The sequence below is a fragment of the Microcaecilia unicolor genome, chromosome 9 (genome assembly GCF_901765095.1).
Source record: "Microcaecilia unicolor chromosome 9, aMicUni1.1, whole genome shotgun sequence".
NCBI lineage: Eukaryota > Metazoa > Chordata > Amphibia > Gymnophiona > Siphonopidae > Microcaecilia > Microcaecilia unicolor.
The window spans coordinates 174,687,278-174,699,616 of NC_044039.1; the positions used below are offsets into that span (position 1 = coordinate 174,687,278).

Below are 12,339 nucleotides of genomic sequence, written 5' to 3' on the forward strand. Positions count from 1 at the left end.
CCCACTGGCAAAAAGTCCCCTGGTACTAAGATTAGCAATAGGTCAGAGCTGGCACAATGGTGTACAATGCCCTCTTTCAGCACCATGCAAGGTAAGAACTACGTTCTCTAACGTGGGTAACACAGGAAAGGGAACTAAAACTGCCTTACAAAAATGGCCACTACCGCATGGACTACAACAGGAAACAAAACAGGGCACACTCTGACCCAGTTAGCAGTGGGGGAAAAGCACCAGGGGAGTAGAGCCCAGTACCCTACACCCACCACAATGCATTGCTAATGTGACTCTGCAGGGCACCTAACAGAAAAGGTGTCACACTCACCCGAGAGCCACATCGCAACCAGGGAAAGGCTGTCAGAAGATACAACACATTCTGCTGTCATGGAGGTGGGTACGGCATTTGAGGCTGGCATATAGGCTGGCAAAAAAGGTTTTTAGTTTTATTTTTTTAGTTTGGAAGTGGATTGGTGACCACTGGGGGAGTATGGGGAGGTCATCCCCCATTCCCTCCAGTGGTCATCTGGTCATTTGGGGCACCTTTTTGAGGCTTGGTCGTGAAAATAAAAGGACCAAGTAAAGCCGGTGAAATACTGCTTAGCACCGCTTTTTTTTTTTCCATTATCGGCGAAAGCCGGCCATCTGGTAGCCACACCCATGCCCGCCCATGCCCCGCCTTCGCTTGTCTACCGATACGCCCCCTTGAACTTTTGCCAGCAAAGCGACAGGAAAGCGGCGATGCAGTCAAAAATGCCACTTTTGATTATACCGATTTTGCCGCTTTTAAAAAATCGCCGGCCATCTCCCGATTTGTGTCAGAAGATGGCTGGCAATCACTTTCGATTATAAGCTGGATAGTAAACATAGTAGATGACGGCAGAAAAAGACCTGCACGGTCCATCCAGTCTGCCCAAGAAGATAAATTCATGTGCTACTTTATTTGTACTGTCCTCTTCAGTGCACAGACCGTATAAGTCTGGCCAGCCCTATCCCCGCCTCCCAACCACCAACCCTGCCTCCCAACCACCAGCTCTGGCACAGACCCTATAAGTCTGCCCAGCACTATCCCCGCCTCCCAACTACCAGTCCCCGCCTCCCACCACCAGCTCTGGCACAGACCATATAAGTCTGCCCAGCACTATCCCCGCCACCCAACTACCAGGCCCGCCTCCCACCACTAGCTCTGGCACAGACCGTATAAGTCTGCCCAGCACTAGTCCTGCCTCCCAACCACCAGCCCCAGCACAGACCGTAAAGGTCTGCCCAGCACTAGCCCCACCTCCCAACCACCAGCTCTGCCACCCATTCTAGGCTAAGCTCCTGAGGATCCCTTCCTTCTGCACAGGATTCCTTTATGAGCCAATGAGCTTGGAGCCAATGAGTGTCCTGGGGGCAGAGCCAGCATTACAATGTGAAAAACCAAGGAGGTTTGATTGAGAACAGATGGCATGAAGTCAAAAAGTTGAAGCCACTTAATTATGGAGAGTTCAAACACCTGACTTCTAGGTTATCAAGGGGCTCATTTTCAAAGCACTTAGACTGACAAGGTTCCATAGGTTACTGTGGGGCTCATTTTCAAAAGAGAAAAATATCCCAAAAGTGGCATAAATCTGTTTTTGGATGTTTTTCTCACAAAAATGCCATAATGGAACAACATAGCTGCCAAGGGGTCCCGATTTTTGAGAGGAAGATGTTAGTATATGCCCCAGCCCTGCCCACTCTATCTCATGACATCTTTTTCTTTTGTATAAGAAAAAAAAAAGATTTTAAATGTTCCCAGGTTTCAACCCAATTCATGTTTAATGTGGGATATAAATGATATACATAAGTAAATAAATAGATAGAAACTCTGTTGAGCACCTGATTCTCATAACATGATGTCTGTTTTAGAGGCCATTTACGTTGAGAAAAAAATAAAATCTTTGCACAAATATAACTGTCCTACAGTGGCTCCATAACCAGCCTCTCCAAATGATGCACTGATTACAATTTCTAACAAATTACTACTCACCTATGAAAAGTTATTCCCCTATTATACTTCCTTCATGTGTACTGCACAAGCCAGCATGTTTGAAAATATAAGTGAGATTAAATTTAAAAAATGCTACCAACAATAAAGAATGACAATGAGGATACAGCAGCTCATAGGTTTGTTTGCTTTGTTTTGAAGGGGAAACAGAAAAAACTAACCTGTTGGCTTTAACTTTCATTTCATCCTGTCTCCCTCCTGTTTCCATGCAAGCCTCTGCAGCAGCCACAACAAAAAAAGCGCAAGGCTGTAGCAGCCTTCAGGCATGTGCTGTCGGCTCTGCTGGTCCTGTGACCCCTCCCTCTTGGTATGTGTTTGCTGAAGGGGGACAAGACGGGCTATGTGCTCACACACACTGCCCAGCATTAACATAGAGCTCACACCTGCATCAGGCTATCAGACCGATTTTAAACCACTTATAGGGTCTGAGATTACAGGGCTTCAGTGGCGTAGCCAAGGGTGGGCAGTAGCAGCACCCCTATGTTGTGGCTGGCAGGGATCCCCAAGCCCACCAGCCTATAGCTCCCAACAACTGTCCCTCCTGCATACCTTGTAAATAGCAGATCTTCGCCTGCAGCAAGCAGCGACTGATACATACTGTTCGCACCGGCCCCACAGCCTTCCCTCTGATGTATTCCCACCTATGCAGAAACAGGAAGTTGCATCAGCGGGAAGGCTGTAAGGCCCATATGAGCAGTGTGTATTAGTTGCTGCTCACTGCCAGTGGAAATCTGCAATTTAAAAGGTATGCAGGAGAGGGGGATGTTTGAGAGACCATATGGCATGCGGGCGAGAAAGGGAGAGACCAAATCAGTTGCGGGACAGGGAGGAGGTCTTCTGCCCACCCATCTTTAGCACTCCCAAATTTGGGTATCTAGCTACGCCCCTGCAGGGATTAGGAAGTGTACTCAGGTCAAGCAATATAAAGAAACTGATATCTACATATAAAAAAGAGCCTGATATTCAGCCAGTGGCGATCATCGTTTTGCTGACTTCCGCCAGTATTAAACCCAAAAATTCAATGCTGGGCCATATCTGGGCACAGACAATTAATTTCTGGGTTTTTGGAGCCGGCCAACGTATAGCTGGTTAAATGCGATATTTGACACTTATCCAGCTATGTGTTACCGCAAAAAGATAGGACTGACTTTTAAATGGCCAAGTGCCGACTCTATCCCTAGAACATCCCCAAAATAGCCAGTTTTTAGTTTGGTGATAAGCAGGTATTTTCAGCGGCACTCATTTTCAGATAAGTGCTGCTAAAAATTAGTGTTTAGTTCTGGACAGGTGATTTATCGTGTATAATATCGACCTAGTCTGTCAGGCAAGGGAAGAAACCAACCATTTCTGTGTATTTTGAATCTACTTTTTCCTCCTGTCATCCTGAGCTGAAGGATGGGAGAACACCACTGGAAAATATTCATCATGTTATGATGCCATCCTAATAAAAAAAAAAAAAGAATTAATCTACAACATGGCAACTACCCTTAATTCCTATGCGTCTGTGTGGATAAACATGGCAACTTCACTACTGGAAAAGGCAAATGAAATTTTTTAAACAGATTTCTTCCAGTTTTAACCATTCTTCCATTTCAAATATTTACCCTACCACTTCTCCTTTCTTCCGCAAAATGTACCACCTGTTCCTCTGATCCCATTCCCACCCACCTTCTTAATGCCATCTCACCTGCTCTTATTCCTTTTATCTGTCACATTCTCAACCTCTCACTTTCCACTGCAACTGTCCCTACTGCCTTTAAACATGCTATGGTCACACCTCTCCTTAAGAAGCGTTCACTCGACCCTACTTGTCCCTCTAATTACCGACCCATTTCCCTCCTCCCTTTTCTCTCCAAATTACTTGAGCGTGCTGTTCAGCACCGCTGGCTTGATTTTCTCTCCTCACATGCTATTCTTGACTCACTACAATCTGGTTTTCGCCCTCTCCACTCAACCAAAACTGCGCTTACTAAAGTCTCCAATGACCTATTACTGACTAAATCCAGAGGTCTCTATTCCATCCTCATTCTTCTTGATCTTTCCGCTGCTTTTGACACTGTCGATCACAGCATACTCCTCGATATCCTGTCCTCACTTGGATTCCAGGGCTCTGTCCTTTCCTGGTTCTCTTCCTACCTCTCCCTCCGCACCTTCAGTGTTCACTCTGGTGGATCCTCTTCTACTTCTATCCCTCTGCCTGTCGGCATACCTCAGGGTTCTGTTCTTGGTCCCCTCCTATTTTCTATCTACACTTCTTCCTTTGGTTCATTAATCTCATCCCATGGCTTTTCCTACCATCTCTATGCTGATGACTCCCAAATCTACCTTTCTACCCCTGATCTCACCTTGCATCCAAAACAAAGTTTCAGCGTGCTTGTCTGACATTGCTGTCTGGATGTCTCAACGCCACCTGAAATTAAACATGACCAAAACCGAGCTTCTCATTTTTCCCCCCAAACCCACCTCCCCACGTTTTCTTTTTCTGTTGATGGCTCTCTCATTCTCCCTGTCTCCTGAGCTCGAAACCTTGGGGTCATCTTTGACTCTTCTCTCTCCTTCTCTGCTCATATCTAGCAGATCGCCAAGACCTGTTGTTTCTTTTTTTACAACATCCATAAAATCCGCCCTTCTTTCCGAGCACTCTACCAAAACCCTCGTCCACACCCTTGTCACCTCTCGTTTAGACTACTGCAATCTGCTTCTTGCTGGCCTCCCACTTAGTCACCTCTTCCCTCTCCAATCGGTTCAAAACTCTGCTGCCCGTCTCGTCTTCCGCCAGGGTCGCTTTACTCATACTACCCCCTCTCCTCAAGTCGCTTCACTGGCTCCCTATCTGTTTTCGCATCTTGTTCAAACTTCTTCTACTAACCTATAAATGTACTCACTCTGCTGCTCCCCAGTATCTCTCCACACTCCTTTCCTACACCCCTTCCCGTGCACTCCGCTCCATGGATAAATCTTTCTTATCTGTTCCCTTCTCCACTACTGCCAACTCCAGACTTCGCACCTTCTGTCTCGCTGCACCCTACGCCTGGAATAAACTTCCTGAGCCCCTACGTCTTGCCCCATCCTTGGCCACCTTTAAATCTAGACTGAAAGCCCCCCTCTTTAACATTGCTTTTGACTCGTAACCACTCGCCTCCACCTACCCTCCTCTCCTCCTTCCTGTACACATTAATTGATTTGATTTGCTTACTATATTTTTTGTCTATTAGATTGTAAGCTCTTTGAGCAGGGACTGTCTTTCTTCTATGTTTGTGCAGCGCTGCGTACGCCTTGTAGCGCTATAGAAATGCTAAATAGTAGTAGTAATATAAGAAGCAGAACCAATTCTATTTGCTGCATAAAAGACAAATTTATTTTTGTCCTCATTTACAAAATGGTATATACAATTCACTTGTCACAAATGCTTGAAAATATTGATAGAACATCAATATATACTTTTAAACAGTGTACAAGAAAAATACTGGCTACTTGCTCATATTTAAGTCTTAAGAAGGCAGTGGAGGGCCTAAATCCCATTTCCAACTGAAGATATTTAAGGCTACAAGATCCTGAGCCTCTGGAGCTTTTATGAAGATTTTCTTCAAGTCTAGAAAAGTTGTGTTTGGCATTTTTTTACAAGAAGTTTCATACAATATGTTGTGCTTTCTAACTGGACAGTCCGTTTCAGTCATATTTTTGACTTGTCATGAGGGTAGTCAAACTGCTCACAATGCCGCAAACTCCAACAATCAAAGCAGAACTACCAGGGGTTGGCTTCTTTTCCCATTCAAGTAGTTTTGCTTTACGTCAACTCACAAATACACCTGCAGAAATCTGAACCCAGGTTTTCTGCAAGATCAATGCATGCACCTCTGAATACCCAGAAACTGTGGTCCTCTTTTACTAAGCTGTGTTAAAATGTTTGCAGTTACTATGTGTTCCTTTGCAGCATTACTGAGTGATAACTGCTAAGCCTCTGTATTAACTGCTGAGGGTGTGCCCTGCATCTTCCTGCCATGCTAATGCAGACACAATAGACTTATCCCTAATTCTATAAACTTGCAAGCCCAAAGATGTGTGCACAAGTTACAGAACAGTGTCAGTTATATGTGTAACTTAATATAATAATTAACAGTTATGCACATAACTACCCTGTTGGTATCTTATAACTGTGCACACAATATCCAAAGCACACAACTGCAAGGGTTGTACAATACTATCAGTTAAGTACAAGCATTTACATCAGCCACTGAGCTAGGCACCTAACTGTGGACTCACATTAGTATTCTATAAAAGAAATTGCATGTGCAATCACTGTTCTAGAATTTACACTTAGGGACAGATTCAGTAAATGGCGCTCAAAAATCAGCGCCAATTAAGTGCTATTCTGTAAAGGGTGCTGCAAGATGAGTGCGCTTTATAGAACAGCGCTTACAGCCTGAAGTTGAGCCCCAAAATTTAAGCCAGCTGAAACCTGGTGTAAACGGCAGTGCAGAAATCACAGTGTTTCAGTACGTAAATGGTGCTATTCTATAAAACCACACACATCTTTTTGGAATGCCCGTGCCCCTCCCCTAGCCACACCCCCTGTTTAGTTACATGCTAGAGGATTTAAACATGAGGTGTTAGAGAATAGCGCGCAAGAAGATGCGTGCGCTAATCCAAATTAGTGCCAATTAAGTGCTATTGTTGATTGCTAAGGCGTATTCATTGTTGATAGCTGGTTAAGGGGTCCTTTTACTAAGCAACAGTAGGGCTAACACATGGGTAGCATATGCCAAATTGACACTACTGCTCGGGTAGCGCGGGTGCCTGGCAGTAACTTCAAAGTTGGCACATGCTGTTTCCCGCAGTAGAAAATATTTGTCTAATTTCTACCACAGGGGGTGTTCCCAACGGAAACCTGCAGCACGACCACACTGGCGTGTGCTGTATGATTACCGCGTGGTTAGCGCATGAGCCCTTACCACTATGAGTGGCGGAAAGGGCTCAGGCAGTAAATAGCTGTGGCTACTTTTGATTTTAGCACATTGCCCCTTTTAAAAAAAGCCTTTTTTTCCCCAGCTGCAGTAACAATTGGCCCAGCAAACACCTATTTCATACATATAAACTACCCCAGGCCACTTTTTACCACAGTTTAGTAAAAGGGTCCCTAATTTGGATACATGCACATCTTGGATCTACACCTAAATTGGGCACCATATATAGAATCCAGGGCTTAGTGTACAGCAGCATTCCAGCAACTACCTTTAGACAACCTATAGACAATTACGCCCATACTGAATATTCACTGTAACACTCAATACGATACCACATATCGGGCTAGATTCTATATACGGCACCAAAAAATACACCTAGGCATAGTCTGTGAAGTATGTCTACATTTAGCAGTATTTTATAGAATAAGCCTAAATTTCCTACCAGTTTATAAAATATGCCCAGCGCTCGTTCGTGTGACTAAATTTAGTAAAACTCGGTGTAACTGCCGACACCTAAATTAGGCGCGGACTGGGTGTATTCTATAAAAACGCACATAGATTTGAGAAACGCCCACGACCCGCCCATTCCACCCCCATGGCCATGTCCCCTTTCCAACTATGCGACTTAGCATTTACACACATCACATTATAGAATATGCTTAGACAGTTCTGTGCATAAATTCTAATTAATGCCCATTAGTGTCAATAATTGCTTGTTAGGTGGCAATTATCAGCACTGATTGGCTTGTTAATTAAGTTGTGCGCAATTCTAAAATATGACCTGATTTGCGCATGCAACGTAAGTCGCGCTATTTAGAATCCGGGGGATTAAGTATAAAGATAGTCAGTGCCCCGTTCTGCACTTGTCAGTTCTAAAGGAGTAATTCTATAAGCAGCCGCCTCAATTTAGGCAGCAAGAACATCTGTAATGTCGGTATTCTAGTCATTTACATGCGTATATGACCCTTTTCTGATTACACAATACTGGGTACATACGCAGTGTTCAATGGCACTGGTGAATGCCCACCAGTGTACTTTGCAGGTGCACATTCATATGTGGATTATAAAATACTATATGCTCATTCTTTAACAATTTAGGCGAGAGCATATACACTAGCTCTATGACTGAGGTAAGTGAGCATGCCTAATAAACAGGTATATTTTTGACCTGTTAGGCACAAAACCCATCCGTCCATGATTTAAAATAATTCCAACAACTTTCAACGATCAGCTGATAGGTCCAAATGCTTGTTGAAAAAAATATGTTTTTAGCTTCTCTTTAACCTGTTTAAAAGCCACTTCCTCCCCTAACTTCAAAAAAAATGGTGCACGCCCCCCCCCCCCAAAAAAAAGTGCTCTCCCGTGTTACTGTGAGGCTCCACATAGATATCCCTTTATAGAATTACCCTCTATGTGTTAAGTATGTTAACAGAGCATCCTGTGTCCAGGGGCGTAGCCAGACTTCCATGGGAGGGGGGTCCAAAGCCCGAGGGGAGGGGGCACATTTTAGCCCTCCCCCCCGGTGCCGCTCCCCCCCACCGCCATTGCCACCCCCCACGTCTTTTCTGACCCCCCTCCCGCCGCGAACCCTCCCCCGCCGCCGCCTACCTTCACTTTTGCTGGCGGGGGACCCCACTCCCCGCCAGCCGACGTCCTCTCCGTCCTGCTCCTGCTGCATGCATTGCTGACGTCAGACTCAGAGAACAGAGTTCTGTTCTCTGAGTCTGACGTCGCACTACAATGTGCAGGACGTCAGCAATGCATGCAACAAGAGCAGGAGCAGGACGGAGAGGACGTCGGCTGGCGGGGAATGGGGTCCCCCGCCAGCAAAAGTGAAGGTAGGCGGCGGCAGGGGCGGGTTCGCCGGGAGGGGGGTCCAGGCTGGAATCTATGGGGGCCCAGGCCCCCTCAGGCCACATGTAGCTACGCCACTGGTGTCTACAGGGGCCCTATTTGCACAGTGGCCTCCCCTGACCTAGGGGAATGCCTCCAAACTATGCAGGTTCTATAACAATGCACGTAAATGTATGCTTATTTTTATTTGATTCTTGATAGCTTTCTGAGTGGTTCACAATACAATGAAGGTGGAAAATTAGCAAAGAGCTTTGTAAACTGCTGTCTATGGGGTCCTTTTACTAAGCTGTGGTAAGTGCCAGTGCACGCTTACCACAACTTAAAATGGCTTACTGCAGGAGTCCTGCAATAATTTTTAGATCTGCGCACACACAAGGGGTGTGTCTGGAGGTGAAGAATAGGCATTTCTGAGCTACATTTCCACATGCTAACTAATTAGATCAGGGTTAGCGTGTGAGAACTTACTGCCTACAAAATAGGTGTTGGTAAGTGCTCAAGAACGAATACATATATATATGTACAATATATACCTTTGATTGTGAGCCCATTAGGGACAGTGCAAAATACCTGTAATAGACAAATTGTAAGCCATAGTGGCCTCAGGGATAACTTGTGGATATATCAAGTGCTGAAAATAAAATAAAAATAATAAAATAATATTTTTAAGGGTTGTGTGGTAATGGCTAAATTAGCACATGACCATCAATGCAAAAAATAGAAGATCAGTCATTTTCTAGCTGCGATAAAAATGGCCTTAGCGCACGTGAAAGACTTGCAAAAGGGTGTGTTAATGCCACTTTTTACCGCAGCTTAGTAAAAGGGCCCCTAATACTGGCAATGCTTGCCAGTCTGAATTCTCCTAAAAATGGCTCAGATATTTCAAGACTGTAGAACACACCAGTGGTTGACTAATTCATTAATACTGTCAAACCTGCAAATATTACAGAATAAGAAAACTAGGTAGTCTTGTAAACTCTTACACTCTAAATTGTTTGCAATTCAAAGTGCACATGTATTGTCATTCTCTTTTTAAGAAATGTACATTTCAGGCATCTTTATTAATACAATACATCTGAATAGATGTGTCGCTGTATTAAAGAACTAACTTGGAGATCCAGGACACTTATAAGGTGCTCATTTTCAAAGCACATAGACTTTGGAAGTCTATGTGCTTTGAAAATGAGCCTCCACGGCTCGTATCCTTTTTCACAGTATATTGAATTCCATTTTTTTGGATGACAGTTTCCATAACACTTTATTAAAAATATTATTTGTCTATCAACTGAAAATTAAAAAATAAATACTAATCTGGTACAACTAAAATCCTGTCTCTTTCCAGAAAGATTCCCAAAATTATTGTCAGCACCAGTCTATCTTCCATTCACACTATGTTCCATTTTCACAGTGTAATACTATTTTTTTTTTTTAGTCTAAAACTTTCACAGATCATTTTTCGGCACCAAATAACCCTTTTTAACTTGTTTTGGTTGGCACTTCTGCAGAACTGCTACAGCAGTTACGTTTCCATTATCTTTCCAAGGACAACAGTATGAACGGCTGCTTGTCTTCTACAACTCTTAGCTGCACCTTAATGACCTTATAAATGCATCGGGCCATCAGTATGAGCATTTCTGGTACCCTTGATGTCAAATGCTTGGCATAAAGCGTCCTATAGGGGGGGGCCTTGCCTGCTGTCTCTGAAGTGCTGTCATTAATCACGATCAAAGGCTAGTGTCTGCTGTTTCCGATTTGGCCACTACCGGCTCAGAGACAGTATCGGGCTGCCCATCCCGGCAAAAGAGCACAGCTGGGTTTTTGCATGCCCACATCGCAATGTCCCCTCCATTGGCAGGACTGGAGGAGGACATCCTGCTGCCAGCTCCACGCTTATTGACATATGGGTCCCTGATCCGATCTGGCCGGCTCCCGGTGGTCTCCCGGCTTTGGCCCTGGGAGGACAGGTAGGCTGCTAAGTTCCTAGTCCGGTAGCCCTCTTCCCTGTTGCGTCCCAGCAGCATAGAGATATTGGGGTTCCTGATGGCATAAATGAGCGGGTTGATGGCCCCGTTGGCCCATGCCATCCAGATAGCCACCGTGTCCATGAGGGGGCCAATGGGGTAGCCGCCGGCGGCCGCCGCGATGCCCATCACGCAGTAAGGCCCCCAGCAGCAGATGATGAAGACGATCATGATGAGCACAGTGGTGGCGGTGCGCATCTCGCTGTAGAAGCGCAGCAGGTGCGCGTAGGTGGTGACGGGGCGCACGCGGATCTCGGACAGGCGCACTGTCTTGCAGATGTTGTAGTGGCAGAAGCACATGAGGGCAAAGGGCAACAGGTAGCAGAGGACGATCAGTGCCAGGCTGTAGGCGCGGCCGAGGCGCGAGGCGCCCGCGTGGAACACGTACATGCAGTGGTAGAAGCCGCGCTTGTGCGCGAGCGGGGGCGGCGGCTGCGCCAACAGGTACCAGGGCAGCGAGAAGGCGACGGCCAGCAGCCAGACGGCGGCCAGGAGCTGCAGGGCCCGGCGGCGGCCGATCTTCTCCTGTGGCTGCCGCACGATGGCGTAGTAGCGGTCGAAGGAGATGAGGGTCATGGTGAGCGTGGAGACGATGCCGAAGCACGAGTTGAAGAAGCCGTTGGCGAAGCAGAAGCGGTCGCCGAAGAGCCAGGTGCCGTCGCGGCTGAAGAGCATGACGAAGGAGAAGGGCAGGCAGAGGAGCGCCGTGAGCAGGTCGGAGAGCGACAGCGACAGGATGAAGGCGTTGGTGACTGTGCGCAGCTGACGGTGCTTGACGATCACCAGGATGACGGCGCAGTTACCCAGGCTGGAGAGCAGGAAGATGATGAGCAGCACGAACGCTTGCGATGCAACGGCCAGTCCGTGCACGAGGCCACCGCCGCCTCCCACCAACACCTTGCCGGCCTCCGGGTCCGGGCCGCGGTCCTGGTTGCCGGCTGCGGTGGCCGCCACTGCCGCCGCAGCGCTCAGGGTGAAGCCGCTCAGTACGGCGTGGAACAAGGCTGGGCTCGGGGTCAGCTCCAGCGCGCGCTCCGTCAGGTTGGGCGGCAGAGAGAGGTGCACCTGCGGCTCCATCGAGCGCGGTGACGGCAGGGCGCAGGGTGGCGGGGAGGGGCGGCGGCATCACTCGGTGGTGCGGCGATGATGAGTGCGGAGAAAGGGAAATGCCGCACCACAGCCGCCGCCGCGGCTCCCTTCGCTATATTGTCTAATCCCCCTCCTCCCTCTTCCTGAGAACTCGGACAGTTGGCGACGTAGACAGCTGTTGCTAAGGGCAACCGCAGCAGCTTCTATTACCACAGTAGGACAAGAAGGCAGGGGGACACTTAAGTGGCAAAGAAGCTGGACTCAGACAGGAGAGGGCAGGAACTCGTTTTAGGTAGGTCAAGTCACTTTACTGGCCACTGCCTCAGCTACTCAGGTTGAGTTAGTAGTGCACACAAATATATCAAGGACTTTACAGATTAGAAAACTA

General features: G+C 46.8%; 1 protein-coding gene across 1 annotated transcript; it reads right to left on the minus strand.

The window, feature by feature from the left end:
- Positions 1–10,343: 10,343 nt before the first annotated feature.
- Positions 10,344–12,051, minus strand: GPR135 (G protein-coupled receptor 135). The gene has a single exon (XM_030213939.1). The coding sequence runs from the start codon at positions 11,937–11,939 to the stop codon at positions 10,566–10,568; it is 1,374 nt and encodes a 457-aa protein (XP_030069799.1). The 5' UTR covers positions 11,940–12,051; the 3' UTR covers positions 10,344–10,565.
- Between the last annotated feature and the right edge of the window lie 288 nt (positions 12,052–12,339).

What these genes read in the sequence shown, in the direction of transcription:
- GPR135 (XM_030213939.1), bottom strand. Translation starts at nt 11,939, where the DNA reads ATGGAGCCGCAGGTGCACCTCTCTCTGCCGCCCAACCTGACGGAGCGC.